The sequence below is a fragment of the Ctenocephalides felis genome, unplaced genomic scaffold, assembly GCF_003426905.1.
Source record: "Ctenocephalides felis isolate EL2017-DRISC unplaced genomic scaffold, ASM342690v1 CF-g0.4_SCAFFOLD_01886, whole genome shotgun sequence".
In the NCBI taxonomy this organism is placed as follows: domain Eukaryota; kingdom Metazoa; phylum Arthropoda; class Insecta; order Siphonaptera; family Pulicidae; genus Ctenocephalides; species Ctenocephalides felis.
This window is the reverse complement of record NW_020538040.1, coordinates 97,230,556-97,253,357: the sequence shown is the minus strand read 5'-3', so window position 1 is coordinate 97,253,357 and position 22,802 is coordinate 97,230,556. Positions and strand designations below refer to the sequence as shown.

Below are 22,802 nucleotides of genomic sequence, written 5' to 3'. Positions count from 1 at the left end.
CTCAAATCGTGTTAGAGCAAATTCGTGTTATAAGGAGGATGGTATCAATTCTCAAACCGTGAAACTGCGGTGTATTAGAGCGAATCCGTGTTATAAGGGGGATGGTATCAATTCTCAAACCGTGTTAGAGCAAATCCGTGTTATAAGGGGGATTAAATAAAGTTCAATTTTAATAGATTTTACTATATTTTATATTTTATTAGGGTTTTGCTCAATTCTCATCCGTGTTAGAGGAAATTCGTGTTATAAGGGGGATGGTATCAATTCTCAAACCGTGTTAGAGCAAATCCGTGTTATAAGGGGGATTAAATAAAGTTCAATTTTAATAGATTTTACTATATTTTATATTTTATTAGGGTTTTGCTCAATTCTCAAACCGTGTTAGAGCAAATTCGTGTTATAAAGAGGATGGTATCAATTCTCAAACCGTGTTAGAGCGAATCCGTGTTATAAGGGGGATGGTATCAATTCTCAAACCGTGTTAGAGCAAATCCGTGTTATAAGGGGAATTAAATAAAGTTTAATTTTAATAGATTTTACTATATTTAATATTTTATTAGGGTTTTGCTCAATTCTCATCCGTGTTAGAGGAAATTCGTGTTATAAGGAGGATGGTATCAATTCTCAAACCGTGTTAGAGCGAATCCGTGTTATAAGGGGGATGGTATCAATTCTCAAACCGTGTTAGAGCGAATCCGTGTTATAAGGGGTATGGTATCAATTCTCAAACCGTGTTAGAGCAAATCCGTGTTATAAGGGGAATGGTATCAATTCTCAAACCGTGTTAGAGCGAATCCGTGTTACAAGGGGTATGGTATCAATTCTCAAACCGTGTTAGAGCGAATTCGTGTTATAAATGTACCGTGTTATGCAGGGGTCACCTGTATACATATTTATAAGAAAATAAATTGACAGAGAAGGATTCTTAACAAGAAAAATAAAAATAATATTATTGAAATATAATTGCTGATAATAATAACAGAATGATAATGCACAAATGGTGTATTGAAAAGGTTTATTTATTTATTTATTTTTTCGACGCCCGAGGTAATATAAAAATAAATGGTTGTAAATATTAAAACAGATTTGCATGATAATTAAAATATCTTTTTTATCATTTCAAAATAAACGAATTGTAAAACTACGGTACTACGATCTTTCTACGATTATCAAATCATATTTAATAGACTACTTAGATCAGATTAATGAAATAAAATGCTTTCGATATAAATCGATATAAATCCTTTGATTAGGTGCGAATCGTTGTTTCACTTAAATTCGTGCGAGTCCTTTGATTACGTGCGATTTATTGTTTCCCTAATGTGCGAGTAAATCCTATGATCGCGTCCGATTGGTTGTTTCATGTGTGAAGTTGGGTCCACGAATCGTGCGATCTAGTAGTAGTGTATCGCGTACGGCTTATGTTTTCGTATCACAAATCTCGTCGAGTTGGGTGTGTAGTAAACGCGATCGAATTTTTGCGATAGAATTTCTTGATTGAAACGCTTGTTAGAATGGACAAATCTAGAACGGATTTTACAGAGGAAGCAAAGGAAGCTGGTGAGTAAATAAATTATTATTTATTTTTGAAAAATAATGAATTTTTTCATGACTCGAACTCGTCCCCCGTACTGATCACATTCGGGCATAATAAACAAAATAGAATTGAGTTACGAATTTAATTGGCCGTGAAACTTTTCCCAAACGTTAATAAATGCTTTTTTTTATTTTATTACCAATAATCAATTACATGTATTTGAGATTAAGTGAGGTTTGTATTCTAACCTCGCATTTTGTATGGACTGCCTTGGGATTGGTGACTGAAACGATTTGTGAATTGTTATTATTAACGATTGACAGTTTCTCGTTTCTGCTAGAGCGCTTTCTGTTTACCATTATTTTTTTCTTATTACCATTATCGAGTATCGTAATAATTGCAAATATTTTCTGTCTTTTCATAAATATTGAAAATATTTATAATTCAAATAAAACATTTTCTTTTTTAATGTAAACATACAACAACAATGTTTGTTTTTACACAATCCATTATTTCTTCAATTTCACTTTAATTTTGCCTTTCTTTAGAAACTGGGGTGACGAAGCAAGTTATCCGTAGAGGTGTCTGGAGATATTTGGAAGAGAACCGGCTTTCTCTGTTCCCACGTCCAGTCTTTAATAGGATCCCGAACTTCAAGGGAGCCTTTGATGCTGCGCAGAGATTAAGTGAACTAGATGTTTTCAAACAAGCAAAGACCGTATTAGTGAGTTTAGTGCTAGTGTTACTAATTTTTAGTGGCATCGAACATATAAAATTGTGCAATGCAGTTTTTTTTTTCATTTTTATAGTAATTATTATTTTATGTGATATCAATAATTTATTAATATTGAAACATGATTGAGGTTTTACCATGAATGAAGTTCATAAATATATAGATATTTAAAAAAAAACAATTTCTACTTGAAAATTGTTACATTTGTAAACAATTTAGAATTATTTTCACATATAATTGGCTCAACTCATAAATGTATTTTATATTAAATCTGTATATAATTAGTATAGGATTTAATCCTTGTGACGATGCAAACACGATGTTTCTATATTCATGTAATGATATGTATGTATATATATTTAGTAGTTATTTTTGATTCACATGATCCCAATGCACACGTGTGCTTATATACATCCACATGTATATGCATATGCACATAATACATGTTCTCAAGCATATATACGTATATATACACATACACATATACACCTACACATATATGCATATACCGCACATATACATATATACATACACATATATATATATAAATATATATATATATATACACATGTATATACATACATGTTTATATGTAGATAAACACACGTATTTATAAATATAGAAAATACGTACAGAATAATATACATACACATATACACCTACACGTATATGTATATACACACATACATATACACATACACATATACATACATGTTCATATGTAGACATATATTTATAAATATAGAAAATACATACAAAATAATGCACATACACATATACACCTACACATATGTATATACACACATACATATACACATACGCATATATATACACATGTATATACATACACATATACATACACATATACAAACATGTTAATATGTAGACAAACACATATATTTATAAATATAGAAAATACATACAAAATAATACACATACACATATACACCTACACATATGTATATACACACATACATATACACATACGCATATATACACATGTATATACATACACATATACAAAGATGTTAATATGTAGACAAACACATATATTTATAAATATAGAAAATACATACAAAATAATACACATACACATATACATCTACAAGTATATGAGTATACACACATATACATTTACACATATACATACATGTTCATATGTAAACAAACACATATATTTATAAATATAGAAAATACATACAAAATAAAAGGAGACTTACATTAACTTTAGTAGCTTACATTAATTTTGTGTTGTGTACACATCTTTAGATGTAAGCTACCAAAGTTAATGTAACTCTGCTTCTATTTTGTATGTATTTTCTATATTTATAAATATGTGTTTGTCTACATATGTACATGTATGTATATATTTGTATATATATGTGTATGTGTATATATATGTAAATATGCTTGCGAATATGCATATGTGTACTCATGTGAATGTGTAGGCATTTATATGTATTTATTTATATGTATATATTTTTTATTTAATATCTAGTTTCTATCTTTATTACCTATATTATCTTTTATTTATTCTTTTAATTGTTCTTTTATCCTTATAGTTTCTATACCGACACACAAATCTTACAATTACCTTGTTATATCAATTCTTTCACTGTTTTTAGATCCACTGATGATGACAATAAATTGAATGTTGAAACGTTTGGAATTAAAGATTAATTTATAAATCTTTGTTTTTTTATTCTTTGATGCATCGCCCTACAAGAACTTACTGATATATATATATATATATATATATATATATATATATATATATAATATATATATATATATATATATATATATATATATATATATATATAAATATATATATATATATATATATATATATACATATAGAAGTATTCAAATTTTAAATAAATAATTAATCGATTCTCAAGGTAAACCCCGATAAGCCACTGGAGTGTGTTAGAATACTGGCTTTAGAGCAAGGAAAGCAGTTAGTAGTCCCTGTCCCTCGACTACAATCTGGATTACTAACCAAAATTGATATGCCTGAAAATAACTCTAAGTACCATGTCCGCCGTGCAATTACTCGTAGAGGATTAAATGAAGCCCCACCTGTTGGTATGCTCATTATGATATGTATTTTATTTTTTTATAGTTTTGTTATACTATATATATAGAAAAATTGTAACAACTTTTTATTACATGCATTCTAAATATGAATTTTCTTAATAAATTTATTTGTTTACATAGATTTAAACTCCGATATCAACATTGACTTACTGATTATTGGGTCAGTAGCAGTGTCTCGCAATGGCTTGCGAATTGGTAAAGGTCGCGGATATACTGATCTTGAATTTGCCATTGTGCAACATGTCAAAGCCCTAAACCAGAATACTCTTATTGTCACATTGGTGCATGACTGCCAGGTTTGTTGTTTGATTTAGACACAATCAAAATAATTTCATTTTATTTATATATTAAATGCTAGGTAGTACATATGCACCAAATTGTATATAAATGTGACAATTTACTATGATTCAAAATGAAAAGGTTCTGTTACGTTCATTTTTATTTAATAATTTTAAAAGGTGAAGGACGATATGCCCAGCACCTTATTTGGTGCTCATGATGTGCCTGTTGACATTATCATAACGCCTACGGAGACTATCATGGTCTCAGGACGACCTCCACGGCCAACTCACATAATGTGGAATTTGATCTCCGAAAGGCGTTTAAATACCGTAAATGCCTTGAAAAAAATCAAAGAAGAGGAAGAGGCGTAAGTATTTAATAGTGTATTTAAAATTAATGTATGAATGCTTGCTAGAATGTGTGTTTATATATAATTGGTTTACATCATTATTTAAAGTATATTATTTTTTATCTTAGCGCTGGAAAAAAGATCGTGTTAAAAGAGGTAGATACTGATAATGAAAGCGTGGAGAAAGTGAGAGTCCCTAATAAATTTCAACAGAGAAGGAGGCCCCGTAAGTCTGCGAAGAATAGTGAATCCGAGCCAAATGAGGTAATCTTTAGATCTTAGTTTCAAACATATACCAAAATTCTAATTATTGAAGATGTTGAGTACATATTTTGAGATTTTATTTACCTTGTAAAATGGTAGGATGCTGTTATTTTATTTGTATTTTGTTCATTTTTGATAATTGTATCTTAATAATTGTATAATATTTCTAAAATATCTTTATTATAAAACATACAAAATTTACCCTGAACGTGACTCTGACCACAATACTTTATTAAAAGAATTTGGTATGCCTTCTCTTGTCACACGACGATTTATCTGTACTATTATGTTTTTATTTAAACTTTGCAATAATGCTATAGACTGTCCTCTAATTCTTAACCAACTGTCCTTTGCGTTCACAAATTATTTTTCAATTATCCTACTCCTAAATCTAATTCTCTCTTAAATTCGCCTATCCTACTTACATCCTCTAACTTTAACTTAATTAAACAATCTCCATCTGCTCAAGTTAACTTTTTTATTTCTTTTCAAATATCTTTCATTATTTTATCTTATTTATTCTATTTAAATAAATAATATTGTTACATTCTGTATTATGTAATTTTGTGTTAAGTGCATTATTAATTTTACTATATATTGTAATTTTGTATATATATTAATTGTCATCTATAATGTAAAATAATTGTATTTTTAAGTCCTCTTAGAAGAAATCTGCGGGCTATATTTCAAAAATAATGTAGTACTATAGTTAAAATATATATGAATGCTTTTTAGGGCGATGGTGATGCATCTGAGCATAGGCGTAATGGCCGAAGATTGAGACGACGACGTGTCTCCGAGAAGGAGGAGGTGAGCATTCCTAAAATTTTTACCATAAGATATACATATGATCTCATAACTGATATTAGTAAGATATGAAAAAGATGATTTGAGTTTATTGTTGTTTGCTTATCTAAATTTTCTAGATGTTAAAAAATTGGATCTCATGCCTGGAATGAATTTTATTTGGTTTATGCTATGTGATGTGTGATTTAATGTTCTCATCATTTTAGAACGACGTATCTAACGAGAATGGACAATCCAGACGCAATAATTTGCGAAAGAGGCGCACACGTAGAACAAAACCGCAGATCGAATTTAGCGTGAAGGTTGAAATAATTTTTGTAAATGTAATAGTATGTAATTGCTTAATATACAAGCATGCTCCTTTTTAGGTAGGCAATATCGCGAAAACGGATAGAGTGCGTGACATTAAGTCTGCTTTGGCAGAAAGGGGTGTGAAGCCCTTTGATATCACCTGGAGAGGAGTGAAAGGTTTTTGCTACTTGCATTTCGCGATGAAGGTATACACTTTAATAAATATAATGAGACAAGTCTTTTTCTGTATTTTCTGTATCTTGTACCTTCTTGTAGGGATTGTGTTTGTTTGAATATTTACAGGAAAACTAATTCCAATTTTAGTTCAATTTCCATTTTTCCAAAATGAAAATTACAAATTTTATTTTCTCCATCAGTGATTTCTAAATTCCCGATTCTAAATAACTATATATATATATATATATATATATATATATATATATATATATATATAGATATATATATATAGATATATATATATAGATATATATATATATATATATAGATATATATATATAGATATATATATATATATATATATATAGATATATATATATACACACACACACACACACTACTAGCTCACCCAGCAAATAGTATGAAAATAAGGAACAACTGACAAAAATTCGCCACATTTAAATGTCCCTTTTTGAATTAAGAAGCAAAATACTAACTATATTGTTATATAGCATGCCCAGCAAATTGACTTAGATTAAAAAAAATAAGAGAATGGAAAATTTAACAGCTTTGCCATAAATTTGTATGGTTCCCTATCAAAAACTGTTATATATTAGATTTTAATATTCAATCTCTATTTCTTTGCAAAAATTGCTCTTTATGCAAACCATTTATCAACTTTGTACTGTTTATGTGCATAGGGAAATATTTATACAATGGGAAATTGGGAGGGGGGACAACTCTTAATAAAAATAAATAGTTGTTTTTTAAGTGAAATCCATGCTTTATGATAAGGACAGGAAAATATGAATTAAAATTCAGTAAAAAGCACTCACAGACTGAAAGTGTGGTGAAAAATTATTAGATTACTAAAATGGCTATTAATAGAGATTTGTGGAAGGAGGGCAAACATTACGAGCTGTATGTATTTTTCAATTGCGCATTAAAAAAAAAAAAAAAATTACCGCAAAATTGAAAAAAAGTGTTAGGGTTGGACAAGCCTTAATAAAAATAAATTGTTTTTTAAAAGTAACATTCAAGCATTTCTAGGAACTCCAAAAAATCTAACTAAAATCATATCAAATTATAGTTCAAACTAAAATTAAAAGAAAATTTAAGAAAAAAATGGGGGTGAACAACCCTCGATAAAAATAGTTTTTTGAAGTAAAAGAGTACTACATATTTTTCAATTTCCAATTATAGAAAATTAATTAGTCCAATTATAGAAAATTAGTCTCAAAATTAAAAAAATGTTGAGGGTAGACAACCTTTGATAAAAAATAAATAGTATTTTGAAGAAAGAAGAGTTGTATGTGTTATGTCAATTCCACATTAAAAAAATTAAAATAACAAGAGGTGACCCCAAAATTAAAATTTTTAGTGTTGGAGAATCCTTAACGATCATTAATATACATGATAAATTGTAGTTTAAAGTAAAATTTTTTTTGCAAACTCAAAAATCTGAACTAAAATTATTTCAGTATCATTGAGACAGGATAAAGAATGATTGAATTGTATGTATTTTTTATTGCCACATTATAAAAAAAAATGACCAAAAAGTAACTGTGAACAACCTTTATCACTCATGGGTATGAAAAATAGTTACCGATTCTGAAATCTACTGAATACGCATATAAAATTTGGTAAAAATCAATAAAGCCGTTTTCGAGGAGTACGGAAATGAACTTTGTGACAAGAGAATTTTATATTTGAGATATATAAATAGAAAAGATACATTTCTTTAGAAATCTATAAAAATTGAGTTTGAAAAATTACAAGAATTCCAAAGTACTTACAATTTGCTTATCCTGGTGTTGAAAACAAATAAAATACTAATCCATGGTATGAGCTTATGATAATGTACTAAACTATATAATATAAACATTGAACTTGAATTTATAACAAAACATTATAATATATAATGTGTATGTGTGTATAAAAGATAACAATTAGTTAATTAATTTTTTTACAGCCTGCAGGTGTCAACTCCCTTGGTGTAGATTCAATTATTGAATCCCTTTCTGGTATGAAAGTTGGGGGTAGTGAAGAAGGAACTACCTTATGCGAACCCCATATTTTGACTGTGGAGCCTGCTAGACCAATCACTAGGATTGAAACGACAGATGTGACTGCCGTGTAATTTATTTAACATTAGGTAATTCAAACAACAATTTTTATTTTTGTTTAATAATTAATTTACAATAGTTTTTATTATAGATTGTAATAATATCTTTTATTTTCAGAACAACGTCAAAATTCTTGTGTTCAGAACCCGACAGCAAATTTTAGAATCCTGTTATTTTAATACTGAAATGTAATCTATCTTTCTAGTATTTGCAATACTAATTATTCTACGAATTACAAGCAATTATTTTGCTTAATAAAAATTTCGAGCTAGTTAATCTAATTGTGTTGTTTTGATTACTGAAAAAAATGTTTATTATTAGTTAAATATTAATTTTAATATATAAAGTACAAAATTTTGTTTATTTATAATCTCTATTAAACATTTAATTGTTCTAGCTTTCATACATAAGTATCATAAATACGTACTAATAGTTTTTTTATGAACAAAAATTTATAAAAGTTTATAAAATATTTTTTATATAATAAGTTATTATATAATAAGAAAAAAAAGCTTTTTGTATTTAATATATGCCTAATAAAGATTTATGAATATTTTCTAAATTATAAATTTATCAAATATATTTTCAGTGTAGTGAAGCAAAAAGCATTCTTAAAATTGACTTATGTACAGCTTGTGACCCAGAAGAGAAATAATTGATTGATTTAGAGAACTTATTTCAATCCACTCATTCCCTATTTTTGGCTTTAATAAAGTGTATTCCTTTAGGCAGTTATGTAAAATAACAAAATCTGTTTCATATCACGAGAGAAAATGCAATTTAATACTGTAATACCCTGTTTTATATATATATATATATATATATATATATGCATATCGTTTAGCCCTGTTTTGGTTTAGCCCTTTTATTTCAAACCAGGGATAAATAAGGAAGATGAAGAAATAATTCCAGAAGCAGTGCAGACTTTCTAATTGTGAGCTCAAGAAATGAACTGAACAAGAAGAAAAAAATGTTGAAACCAGTGATTCAGCGAAAAACCAAAAAGAACTTTGGATGGTGTTTTGTAAAAAGGAGTTTGCTTACCGTAACTGAAATAATGGATCAATTCATTGAAAATGATCCGAATTTTGACAGAAGCTCTAATGTAAGGCGCGGTGTTAGAGATGCTCTATCCGTTTATGAAGAACTTTTTAGAGAACAATGCAAAAGAAAAAGTGAAACAACATTAGATGCTTTTGTCACAAAACGGAAAAACACTGAAAAAGCGGAAGGCCAACTAAATATGACTGACTTGGAATATTATTTATTTTTTCAAGAATATTCGTTTTGTTATTTACATTTTGTCTTTATTTTTGTAAGAAATAATAATGTGGTATTATTTTGGGCTTTAAGAAATAAATGTTTGGTTTTATTTTTAGTAAAAATAACATACTTTTTAAATTTAATACCGAAGCAATTTCCTAGCCGTCTTTCCCTAACCCCAACATTTCCATGTGAATATAGTTTCGTTTAGCGCTATTTCGCTGTTAAACGGGGTGTTCCAATATGTACTTGATTTGTATAACTATTTCATTGCATTGCATTTTGCATATATTGCTATTTCAAAAATATAATGAATATGTTATATAGTAGTCTAATTTGTCTATTTTTCTCTTTATTACAATTTCGAAAATTCATGCGCGAATATTTGCTTTTCGCAGAAATTTCATTATGCTCATAACCTCGAAAATGAAAACGTCAAAATTTTCTTCTCCTGTAATAAAATTGGCTTATCGTATGATTAAGTTCGTGTTTTGACATAATTTTGTTGTACATTTTATTGCATTTACAGCTAAAGAAATATACTAAATATGGCTGATAAAAGTCAAAGCGTTTGTGACATAAATGGATCAAATTTTAATTCTGATTTGTATTTAAAAAACATTTTAAAGGTATTAGTTTAAAAATATAAAACTCTGTTAAAATATTTAGTGCTCTTATTATTTTTGGTTTGCCCTCTTTCTATATTACTTGTAAATAATAGCGATTTAATTTGTTTTGAATTTTATTAGATTTATTTTCAACCTTTTTATACTTATATTCTGCAGGATTATTCATTGAAACAAATAATTGATCACGAAGCGGATATAGTAAAGGATACTCAATCACTACATTCCGAAATGCAAACATTGGTGTACGAGAACTACAATAAATTTATATCAGCAACAGATACAATAAAAAAAATGAAAACAGATTTCAAGAAAATGGAAACAGAAATGAATTTGCTTGCATCTAATATGGATTCAATTACTTCATTTAGTGAACAAATTTCTTACACATTACAGGTAATTAAAATCATTATTATTTACTCAAACTGACTATGTTTTGACCACTGATGAAATTTTAGGACACACGGCAGCAAATAACAAAACTCTCCGGTGTTCATTCATTATTAAGAAGACTGCAGTTTCTATTTAAATTGCCCTCAAAATTGAAAGAAAAAATGGAAGAAAAAAATTACTCAGAGGTTTTTTTTTTGATTTTTACCTAAAATTAAATGTATTCTCAAATAGGTGATAAACTAATATAATTAAATTTGTTATAAATTGAAATATTTTTAAATTAGTTTAATTTTTGAATGTATGTATATGCCACTATCTTTTGGTTATTATTTAAAATATATTTGCAGGCTGTGCAAGATTATATGCAAGCACGGAGAGTTCTCGAACAATATGGAAAACATCCATCATTTAAAGTAAGTTAAAAATATTACATTGAAGTAGATAATCATTTTCAATATATTGTATTGAAAAGTAATAGTATATGAGTATATAATAATTTCCAGGGTATTCAAGAGGACTGCGATGTAATAATCGTTTCATTAAAATGCCAATTACACAGTGAATTTGAGGTGGCACATAGCACAGTACAGGAACTAGCAACATCAACTGAACTTTTGTTACAGCTGGGAGAGGATTGTGAAATACTAAGCAAAGAATTTTTGAAGGGATGTACGAACAGATTAGGAGAGCAACTAGTTCTCTTACAGGTTAAATGAGTAATAAATACAAGTGCTGAATTTTCTACAATTACTTTATAACAAAAATTTCATAGGACCAAACAGAAGACAAAGATATGTTGGAATTTGTTGATCTTGGTTGTGATGGTTTCATTTCTGATTTGTGCTTTGTAGTAACATCGTATATGGATATGTTCAATGAAAGAACATATAATCAGATATCCATCAGGTACATATTTTTGAACTACATTATTATTGTGTTATATTTATTTCATATGAGTATAGTCACAAATTTTTTTTAGCGATGAAGTTGAAAATGAGTTAAATAATTTGTTGAAAAAGTTTATAAATAAAAATATGGAAAAATATTTAAATTTGGTACAAGATCGAGTTGATAGTGACACTGGTAAAATGATGATTTTGATTGCCTTTGTATCTTACCTTTAATTTAATTTTGCATTATTTTATTGTTTGATAGGAGTAGCTGATATATTAGTCATGCTGAGGGGTTTAGATAGATTTCATAGAAGAATTCAAGCTATGACGTCTATTTGTAAAGATTGTAACTTCTTAAGGTAAATGATCTGATTTCTAAAACAATAAAAATTAATACTATTCATACCTTAAAACTCTTGACTTATATTTGCAGTTTGAGTACTGATATAATTATCGATGCAGCTAATAAACAATGCAAACATCAATTAAAATCATTAGAATTGCATTTTAACCAAAGCGTAACATCTATTAGGCAAACTCTTGCTACAAATGGAAATAGTGCTTTTAAATCTGATTCTGTTACTCTAGATGGTAGTTTGAATGATTTAATGTCCAATCTTGTATTGACTACCATTGAAAAATGCAAGGTTGTGCTTAAAGATTTGATGGTATGTTCTCCATATGTAAATTGAAAACCATTAACTGAAGTTTTACATTTTTAAAGCTTTTATTTGTTGTAGGTATTTTTACAACCAGAATTGACATTTAATGTTAAATCTGAATTTCGAGCGTCCTTATGCTTTAATGGCATAAGAGAAGGTCTTATTGTAGGTGGGCTTTTTTAACTCACATGTAAATATATATACATATATATATATATATATATATATATATATATATAAATCTTGTGGTTTAAAATAGGTATCAGTATCATATTCATGTTTTGTGATAGAAGTTGTACTGGAGATAGTTAAAATTGTCTCAGTAAATCGCAATTTGTCTATATTTTGTTCATCTTATAATATTTGTGTCTTAAAGAAATAATATATAGTATGTTTTTGTTCAACATTGAAACATATTCTTAACAATCAGTCAATTAATACAAAATAAAAAACTATAGTAATAAAATGTAAAAAATATTTACAAACACACACACACACACACACACACACACACATATATATATATATATATATATATATTGATGAGTTATTTAGAATTGCGCAGTAACACCAAGTAAAAAAAAACTAAAGTAGTTTTGAAATACTTTATTTATCCATACGTTTCAGTCTTCATCGAGACCGTCATTCAGTGGAACTAAAAGATTTTATATGATGTAGGAGGAAAATAATATAAAGTTATAGAACTTATATATAAGTACTTACAGAAATTAATTATACAAAAATACACTACACTATTACACTGTGATAAACCAAGCTATTAATAATTTGAACATTTAAACTAATTATTTTTTTTTGACAATTTTTGGTTACATTCTAGTGTGTACAAATTGACTAACGTCTAAATACTGAATGAATTGTGTTTACAAATTTTGCGAAAGTGTAAAAAGACCGGCAAACATATGTTCTTTGTAAAATAATAAAAATACACGCTTCATTCAGATATGGTGGCGTTTTTGAAAATGGTCTAGGGTTATTTTATAGTCATTGCAAAGCGAATTGTTGTCAGTTCTTAAATTTATGGCTGTATCCTTGTGTAAAGATATTAAGCATCCTTCGCTAAATCGTCTTTTAAATCAATTATTTTTGAAATGTAGGATTGTGGGATTGGAAAAATCAATGTTCTGTTTGAGCTGATTAATGTGAACTGTTAATTGTGTTTTACACTGATTTTTATTTTTAGAGTTGTTTTTGTGTTGAGATGTTCTCTTGTGCAGGTTCTGAACATCTCAACACAAAAACAACTCTAAAAATAAAAATCAGTATAAAACACAATTAACAGATCACAAATAACCCTCGACCATTTTCAAAAACGCCATCATATCTGAATGAAGCGTGTATTTTTATTATTTTATTATTTTACAAAAAACATATGTTTGACGGTCTTTTTACACTTTTGCAAAATTTGTAAACACAATTCATTCAGTATTTAGACGTTAGTCAATTTGTACACACTAGAATGTAACCAAAAATTGTCAAAAAAAATAATTAGTTAAAATGTTCCAATTATTAATAGCTTGGTTTATCACAGTGTAATAGTGTAGTGTATTTTTGTATAATTAATTTCTGTATGTACTTATATATAAGTTCTATAACTTTATATTATTTTCCTCCTACATCATATAAAATCTTTTAGTTCCACTGAATGACGGTCTCGATGAAGACTGAAACGTATGGATAAATAAAGTATTTCAAAACTACTTTAGTTTTTTTTTACTTGGCGTTACTGCCCAATTCTAAATAACTCATCAAAATATATATCAACACCAAACTCACATACTTCAATATATATATATATATATATATATATATATATATATATATATATATATTGAAGTCAATATATATATATATATATATATATATATATATTGACATATATATACATACTAGATGACCCGGCAAACGTTGTTTTGCTAAGTAAGGTATATTTTAAACAATTTCTAGAGAATCAAAAATATTAATTCTTTAAGTGTATTAAGATGTGTTGTTTGAATGCTATGTACAATGAGGTATTATAAACCCCATTAGTTTGTCTATATTTTGTCAATACAATCAAACTGTAAGTTTTATACACTTTCTATGGAAAACATGATATAATTCAATCCAAGTCTTTTTTGGTCTTTCGATTTATTGATTACATGTAGTATATGATATATAATATCTATTCATCATGGAATCAAGATAGTAATTTGAGTCTCAACATCACCAATTAAATAAATATTTTGCTGCAAAATTAATCTTGATTCCATGATGAATAGATATTATAGAACAGCCCTCATGGATTTAATGGTTTATAAATATTCGAACAAATATTAAATGTTAAATATGAACAATACAACACTCAGATTTTTAACACACACTTTGTTTGGTAATTACAGACGTTTTGAGACCATGGTATAGCTCATCTTCAGTGTAATTTCAAAACAGTTACTTATATACTACACATTTTTTATTATTTTATTTAAATTACATTTAATTTTTGAAAATGCAAAAAAACACCAACTATCATTTGCTGGATGGAGTACTGTGTCAAGCTGTGTTAAAAATCTGAGTGTTGTGTTGTTCATATTTAACATTTAATGTGTGTATATTTATATAAATAAATAAATAAATATATATATATATATATATATATATATATATATATATATATATATGCTCAGTTACATATTTTAGTTATATTTATGCTCAGTTACATATATTTTCTTTTATAGAATTTCTACATTACATAACGGAAACAGTGAGAGATTTTTGTTCTCCAAATAATACCAGCAATGTCCCTCCAGAATTGTTATTAATTTTATGCAAATTGTGTTTTGAATTTGAAAACACAGGTGTCCATACATTAGTGAGTAGATAATTTTAAATATTTTAATAAAACTTCAAAATTCTTACTATCGCACATAATATGTTAATTTATGATTTTAGATATCCTTATGTGATGAATGGTATGATATAGATGCTATGAATTATCCAAATTTAACTATTGACACTGATATTTGCGCTGACATGCATGATTCTGCTCAAATCCTCATAAACGCATATGTTAAAATGCAGGGATTAAGTATTTCTCAGGTTTGTCTTTTTGTAACACCTTTTTATTATCATAATGGCGTGAACTATTGCGAGGTTTGTCCAATATATTGGAAAGCACAGTCGTTACAAGAAACAGAATATACTACGTTAGTATTGAAATTGGATGGGGTAGGGGATTTAATGTTCGTAAAAATTTTTTTGAAGAGCCTGAATTAAAATGTTTTCATCTAACAGAATTTTGGCAAAATAATAATATAAATCTTCAACGTATGGAATGCTTATGTTGTCTCGCCAAACTTTCCATCCACAGAATTTATCCCTGGTAAGAATAACTCTAATTGAAAATGGTTACCTAAAAAATCTTATTCATTCAGTTATTCAAAAACGACTTTTTTAAAAACACAAATTAATTCTCCCAATACAAAAACACCAATCTTATTTACTGCAGCATTCCATACGTTGAAGATTTATATTATTATTTTGCCAAAATTCTGTTAGATGAAGACATTTTAGTATCAGGCTCATCCTTACACTCCTTCAAAAATTTTTTCACGAACATTAAATCCCCTACCCCATCCAATTTCAATACTAACATAGTATATTCTGTTTCTTGTAACGTCTGTGTTTTCCAATATATTGGACAAACCTCGCAATATGTACACAAAAGAATGAGACAACATGAACTAAGTGTGGTCCACCATAAACAAAAAAAATTCAAAAGTACCCTAGTACAGCACTCTATTGAAAACGCCTACTCGATTAATTTCACTCCAAAGATCTTATATCATGAAAGTTGCATCTTTAGGAGATTATTTGCGGAAAGTTGTCTTATTCTTATGAATGTTTCTAATAGTGTCAACATTAGATCAGATCACAACCTATTACATGATTCATATTTAAATTTTTTACACTTTTTGACAAACAATTAATATCGACTTTAGAAGGGAAGAGCATGGAAAAAATTTTGAAAATTTAAAAAAAATGTTTTAGGTATAACTTAGCGACAAATGAATGAGTTTTATTCATTCATTTGTTTGCTAAATTACATCTAAAAAACATTTTTTAAATTTTTGAAAATTTTTTCATGCTATTTCCATACAAACCTTTGATTGAATTGCGCTCTATCTAAACGATAATATTAAGAGCTAAAACTTTCAGAGAATTGTTTTTTATCAATTTGGAACCATTTGAGCCCCTGGGAGCAAGGAAATTCGAAAATGACCATTTTAAGGACCACCCTAATATATATATATATATATATATATATATTTATTTATTTATTTATTTATTACAATATTTGTTACAACTGCTAAATAATTTAACATCTAGTAACAATAATGAACAATAACATAAATTTAAATGAAAAAGAGTACAAAATAAAGGATAGTTACAAAGTAAAGGATAGATATAAATATATCTAATTATTTTAAGTAATTGTTTCAATATCATTATGATACCAATTTTTTTTTTTTTTTTATTATTAGATGCTTAGAAAAAGTGTTGAAACTAGAGATTGGTTGAATACTATTGAGCCTAGAACTGTAAGGGCTGTTATGAAGAGAGTAGTGGAAGAGCTTGGTCGTTTAGAAAAGCATTTGTCTGGAATGTTTGTAGATGGAGGTACAACCCAAAGCAGTGACAGTAGCAGAAAAACTCACAGGTTTTTTTTTACTATATTATTTGTTTTTATCAAATAAAATTATCATTATCATAAATCATTTCAGTTTCTCAGTATCTCGACAACATCTTAGATCAAGTTGGTCAAGTTTTGGTCCATCGCAATTGGATTCCACTCTTGTCTCTAATATTCATAAACTTTTTTCTGAAAGAATTGATATGTTCACTTCTGTTAGCTTTACCAAAGTATCAATTTTAACAGGCATTATCAAAATTAGCCTTAAGGTAAACTTATTCATTTAGGTAAAATTGTTTCTGCAATATTTATTGCTATTAAATATTCTTAAATTTTGTTACTTCCATGACCAGACTTTGCTAGAGTGCATAAGGCTAAGAACATTCAGTAAATTTGGCTTGCAGCAAGTTCAAGTTGATACACATTATTTGCAATTATACCTATGGAGATTTGTATCTGATGAAAAGTTAGTAAAATTTCTATTATCTACGCCTAGATTGATATTTTCTTATTATTATACACCTTATTTTTAGTCTTATACACTTTTTATTGGATGAAATTCTTGGATCTGCTGTACATAGGTGTTTGGAGCCCGTGCTTATGGAACCCAGTATTGTGGAAATTATTTGTGAGAGAAGCTAATATTTTATAGGAAATATTCAATTACTAGTAGCTTAAAACACAGCATTTATAAAAAGTATTAAAAACTTAAGATGTATTAATATATAATAATGCTATTAAATGACATCAATCTTGGAAAACTTGATTATCTTTTTATGTTTCTTTTGATTCCTGATTTTTTGTTTTTAAAATATTAGCAAGCAAGAAATAAAATAAATATTGAGTTGCCATATATATAACGTTTATTAAGTTTACCACAATATTTAACTCAGCATCAAAGTTTAGTATTTGTTATATTTATTTTAGCTTTAGTTTTATTATTTCATTTTAATATTAAGTTGAGGACTTGATAATATATTATCATCAATATATATTAGATATATTTTTATTATATTTATAACAATGATCAATTAAGTAAGTTTGCGCTTAATGTCCATTTTAAATATTGATGACAATTTTTATAAAGGATATGAGTTATTAGAATCCGCTCAAATAATTTTATTTACCAGCATTTTGTTCAAAAATTTTATTTATAAATTGTTGAGGCATGTATGGTGATTTTATAATTACTCCATTTCACTATTCATGCTACATCAAATTAAATGAACTGAATAATACTATATACTTATAATTATAACTATAAATATAGATAAAATTACTTATATATGCATTGATCAAATAAATAAAAAATCAATTTTCTATGCAACATCATTGATTCGAAAATATGTATATTTAGTTCCACTTCACATGTTTAAGTGTGTGAGTGTAATACACATAACTAATCAACTATATTTTATTTAATAATTATTTTTTGAAGAAATTTATTATATGCTGAATATTATGAATTTTCCTAACATTAATACAAACTCTAGACAATGTTAGAATTCAGTGTATAAATTATATGCTTCACAATTGTTTTGTTTGCTCAAACTTAAACAGAAACAGAACATGACCACAAAATGGAAAAACAAGTGAATCTTTTTCAAAAAAATTGATTTTCTGTGCAGAAAGTTTTAGCAATTTGTCTTAAGGCACGATGCCATGTATCACTCAATTATTTAAGTACTCGATATTAGCATATAAATAAGTTTATACTTAAATAGAATCATGTACTATGTAATATTTGTAATGTATTTTTTAACTTTCCGTAGACTTTTTATAAAAAGCCATATATATATATATATATGGCAAAAAATCGTGAATTAAAATTTTTGCATGTCGTACCATACATAGCCTTCTGAATATTTTGGCAAACCTTAGAAAAAATGTATGTATGTATGTTTTGATACAACTTTTTAAAAGAAATTATATTTTCAAATTTTTGAAATTTTTCAGAATTTACAAAAAAATTCAAAATTAAAAAAAAAAACGTTTTAAAGTACTAGTCCAACATTACGTTGAAAAATGAAGTTTAATTCATATTAACAGTAGTTGAATATTGTTGTTTATAAATACATTTCATAATGATCTCCATAGATAAGTAAACAAACAACAGTGATGATCTCAACCTGCAGTTGGTAGTAAGTTGTTGAAAGTAGCACCAGAATGCTCTGCTCTAATGAAATTTCGTGACTTTCCAGTCGTAAAAGTTCGACAACGTACGAAGCGTTTGTTCGTTTAACTGGTCGCCATTTCAATGCATTGACAATTTAACATACCACCATACCAGTAACCAGTTGATTTGTCATTTTAGTTGTTTCGTTACTGCGAAACTGTTCGTAGGTTGTATTGTTAAACATTGTATTCCGTGCATCAATTTCACGTAATTTAATATTTGTGGAATGGTACAGTTGGTGTAATTTTGCACAGAGTTAACATCTGATATCTCTAGATTCCTCTAAATAATAATTTTTGCTATTATTTAAATGTAAAATGTCTGACATAACTGCGAAAAAACTTAATTCCGAATGGATAAATTTAAATGTAGGAGGAAAAGTTTTTACGACTACTCTCAGCACATTAATTAATAAAGAACCTGGTAGTATGTTAGCTAGAATGTTTTCTATGGGATCAGAAGGCTTTCATTTGAATCCTAGTAATACTGACAGCAGTGGGGCTTATTTAATAGATCGCAGCCCAATTTATTTTGAACCGATTATTAACTATTTAAGACACGGGCAATTGGTTTACGATCAGAATATAAATCCTTTGGGAATACTAGAAGAAGCAAAATTTTATGGAATCGACAGTTTAATTCCACAGTTGGAAACAATCATTGGTAACTACTATTATTATTAATTGCTTAATGTTTTCTTTCTTAATTAGGCACACACTAGTGTCACATCAATAGTGTTCTACACTATTTTTTGTTTTTTTCTATAATGCTTTATATTTTTGTTTCAATTTATTATTAGAAGCCAGCCAAGTTGAAAAAGAGCCTGAAACAAATCAACCTTTGACAAGGAGAGATGTTGTCAAAGTTTTAATTCGAACTTCACATGAACATCAATTACGTTTTCAAGGTGTTAATATGGCAGGGGCTGATTTAAGCAGACTTGATTTGAGACACATCAACTTTAAGGTATACGCATATATATTGCACTACATCGCATTTCTTTAGCATTCATGGTTAGTTTATAATGATCCCCATTTCATTTATAGTATGCAAATTTGCGGGGTTGTAATTTACAAGGTGCTAATTTGAGTTACTGCTGCTTAGAAAGATCAGATTTTTCTCATGCTAATATGGAAGGTGCACTGTTGTTTTCAGTAAAAGGACTTTGTGCAAACATGGAAGGTGCTAACCTAAAAGGTATCAGTTGCTTTTATTTATTGTGTAAATGAAAATAGTATTTTAACTGGTTGCTTTCATTATAGTTGATCTGCAGCTACTTAATAATAATTAATATAGAAGTATAATATATAATAATATTTTCTGGATATATATTATTTTTTCTATAAACATGACAATAAGAGCAATACAGTTGTCACTGAATGATAAATATATTTTTTGAATGGCTACTAGTTTTATTTACTAAAGTGGTAATATATATATATATATATATATATATATATATATATATGTTTTTATATTATAGGTTATTTTAAATTCTTGATACTAATTCGTCATATTTGTTCTGTAAGGTTGCAATTTTGAAGACCCTCTGGGAATTCGTGCAAATTTAGAAGGTGTTACTCTGAAAGGGGCAAACCTGGAAAATAGTAATATGGCTGGAATCAATCTTCGAGTTGCAAATTTAAAACATGCTAATCTCCAAAATTGTGATCTTAGAGCAGCTGTGCTTGCAGGCGCAGATTTAGAATTCTGCAATTTATCTGGAAGTGATTTGCATGAAGCAAATTTAAGAGGTGCTAACTTGAAGGATGCTTCTTTAGAATTAATGCTAACGCCGTTACATATGTCACAAGCTATTCGTTAATTATTTACTAGATATAAAATATCATTTTAAGTATATTTTCTATTTAAGTACATAGATATATCATATTTTAATTTATGTATATTTATAGCTATGCAATCTCAGTTCTCATGCATTGTTACTAGTAATTTCCACATTGCTGTGCATGTAAGGGTTAATATTGGGTTGTGTTTTTTGAAATGATGTCTATGAGACCAAAAAAATACAGATGAATCTTTAATCCCTTAATTAATAAATACCCTTCAAATTCTTATACATATAATAATAATATTTGAATGGTATTTTTTTATTGAGTTGGAAATATGAATTGTATCATATTTATTGATTTAAGTGAGTCTCTTAGAGAGAGTAATACGGGTAATTATTAATTTAAATAAATGGTTTTAATTTTTGATAAATTGAAATGACTTATTACAGACCTGATTTCAATTTATGTACGAAATATTACGTAAACCTGTGGGTGCCAGTGATGTGATCACTTTTAGATGGATATGTGAGTTTTAAGAATGTGATTATAAAAATAATATGAAATATTAATTTTTTAAATAAATGTTTAACCATAGATTTGTGTTAATTTTTGTGTGCACATTATTATATACCTACATATATTTATTTGATGGTGAATAATTTAAAATAATACAAGAAACATTAATAGTCTTGTTAAAAATGTGGGTTTTCCACGGGCATATTATTGTATTTCTAAACTTTCTAATTAATTGCTTCTTCTCACCATTTGTTTTGCAAAACATCTATACAAATGTTCATTGTAAGTTGCAATCCTCATAATTCGTAAAAAAATTGTATTTTTTACGGGCATATTGTTTCAAAACTTTCTAATTGATTGCTTCTTCTAACCATTGGTTTTTCCAATCATTTATTTAAATGCTTATCATAAGTTACAATCCTGCTCATAATTGGTTCCGACGCCACTGTGTATATAAATATACAGTGATAAATAGCATAAATATATAAATAAAATAAATATATATATATATATATATATATATATATACATAGATAAATAAGCATAATTAAAGTATATATATATACGAGGTCTGTTCAAAAAGTACCCGGAATTACTAATAATTAAATTTCGCGGGTCTGGAGTGTCTGATTGTCAAAAATTTTTTTTTATTGTGTTGGTATACATGCCCCTAAAGTATGATGAAATTTTCAGCTATATTCACTGTTTACTTTGTCTGTGGTAGTCGCTAAGGTTCGACGTGTTTTTCTGAGCTCGGCGATTTTTACAATGGAAGAATTGAAAAGTCAAAGAATTTGTATTAAATTTTGCGTAAAAAATGAAATAAAGTGTTGCAAAGTGCAAAAATTCACCAGATATGGCTCCGTGTGACTTTTTCCTATTCCCAAAGTTGAAGAGACCCATGAAAGGACGGCGGTTTTCCTCGATTGAAGAAAATCGCTGAGAGTGCTCAAGGACATATCAAAAAGTGAATATCAAGGGTGCTTCGAAAATTGGAAAAAACGCTGGCATAAGTGTATTATATCTGGGGGGGACTACTTTGAAGGGGACCACATTAATGTAGACGAATAAATAAATATTTTTTTGAAAAAACGAAAATTCCGGGTACTTTTTGAACAGACCTCGTA

General features: G+C 27.7%; 3 protein-coding genes across 3 annotated transcripts; all 3 read left to right on the top strand.

The window, feature by feature from the left end:
* Positions 1–1,313: 1,313 nt before the first annotated feature.
* Positions 1,314–8,929, top strand: LOC113377346 (methenyltetrahydrofolate synthase domain-containing protein). Its single transcript, XM_026617632.1, has 11 exons — positions 1,314–1,560; positions 2,086–2,261; positions 4,172–4,358; positions 4,491–4,666; positions 4,829–5,019; positions 5,130–5,265; positions 6,001–6,075; positions 6,279–6,374; positions 6,441–6,569; positions 8,513–8,695; positions 8,784–8,929. The coding sequence occupies exons 1-10, from the start codon at positions 1,515–1,517 to the stop codon at positions 8,678–8,680; spliced, it is 1,380 nt and encodes a 459-aa protein (XP_026473417.1). The 5' UTR covers positions 1,314–1,514; the 3' UTR covers positions 8,681–8,695; positions 8,784–8,929.
* A 1,457-nt stretch (positions 8,930–10,386) lies between these two features.
* On the top strand, positions 10,387–17,873 carry LOC113375508 (vacuolar protein sorting-associated protein 51 homolog). The gene is made up of 16 exons (XM_026615440.1): positions 10,387–10,558; positions 10,715–10,951; positions 11,014–11,133; positions 11,296–11,361; positions 11,452–11,655; positions 11,721–11,854; positions 11,928–12,031; positions 12,104–12,200; positions 12,275–12,509; positions 12,582–12,672; positions 15,239–15,372; positions 15,453–15,599; positions 17,045–17,220; positions 17,285–17,462; positions 17,547–17,659; positions 17,727–17,873. Exons 1-16 carry the CDS (start codon positions 10,478–10,480, stop codon positions 17,833–17,835), a joined length of 2,226 nt encoding a protein of 741 aa, XP_026471225.1. The 5' UTR covers positions 10,387–10,477; the 3' UTR covers positions 17,836–17,873.
* A 1,596-nt stretch (positions 17,874–19,469) lies between these two features.
* Positions 19,470–21,571, top strand: LOC113375509 (BTB/POZ domain-containing protein KCTD9). The gene is made up of 4 exons (XM_026615441.1): positions 19,470–20,032; positions 20,169–20,335; positions 20,416–20,566; positions 20,899–21,571. The coding sequence occupies exons 1-4, from the start codon at positions 19,687–19,689 to the stop codon at positions 21,192–21,194; spliced, it is 960 nt and encodes a 319-aa protein (XP_026471226.1). The 5' UTR covers positions 19,470–19,686; the 3' UTR covers positions 21,195–21,571.
* Positions 21,572–22,802: the final 1,231 nt, after the last annotated feature.

What these genes read in the sequence shown, in the direction of transcription:
- LOC113377346 (XM_026617632.1), top strand. Translation starts at nt 1,515, where the DNA reads ATGGACAAATCTAGAACGGATTTTACAGAGGAAGCAAAGGAAGCTG. An exon ending in AACAAGCAAAGACCGTATTA is followed by an intron (nt 2,262 to 4,171) that starts GTGAGTTTAGTG and finishes TCGATTCTCAAG; the next exon opens with GTAAACCCCGATAAGCCACT. An exon ending in CATTGGTGCATGACTGCCAG is followed by an intron (nt 4,667 to 4,828) that starts GTTTGTTGTTTG and finishes TAATTTTAAAAG; the next exon opens with GTGAAGGACGATATGCCCAG.
- LOC113375508 (XM_026615440.1), top strand. Translation starts at nt 10,478, where the DNA reads ATGGCTGATAAAAGTCAAAGCGTTTGTGACATAAATGGATCAAATTTT. An exon ending in AAATTTCTTACACATTACAG is followed by an intron (nt 10,952 to 11,013) that starts GTAATTAAAATC and finishes ATGAAATTTTAG; the next exon opens with GACACACGGCAGCAAATAAC. An exon ending in TATAATCAGATATCCATCAG is followed by an intron (nt 11,855 to 11,927) that starts GTACATATTTTT and finishes AATTTTTTTTAG; the next exon opens with CGATGAAGTTGAAAATGAGT.
- LOC113375509 (XM_026615441.1), top strand. Translation starts at nt 19,687, where the DNA reads ATGTCTGACATAACTGCGAAAAAACTTAATTCCGAATGGATAAATTTA. An exon ending in ACAGTTGGAAACAATCATTG is followed by an intron (nt 20,033 to 20,168) that starts GTAACTACTATT and finishes ATTTATTATTAG; the next exon opens with AAGCCAGCCAAGTTGAAAAA. An exon ending in TGAGACACATCAACTTTAAG is followed by an intron (nt 20,336 to 20,415) that starts GTATACGCATAT and finishes TTTCATTTATAG; the next exon opens with TATGCAAATTTGCGGGGTTG.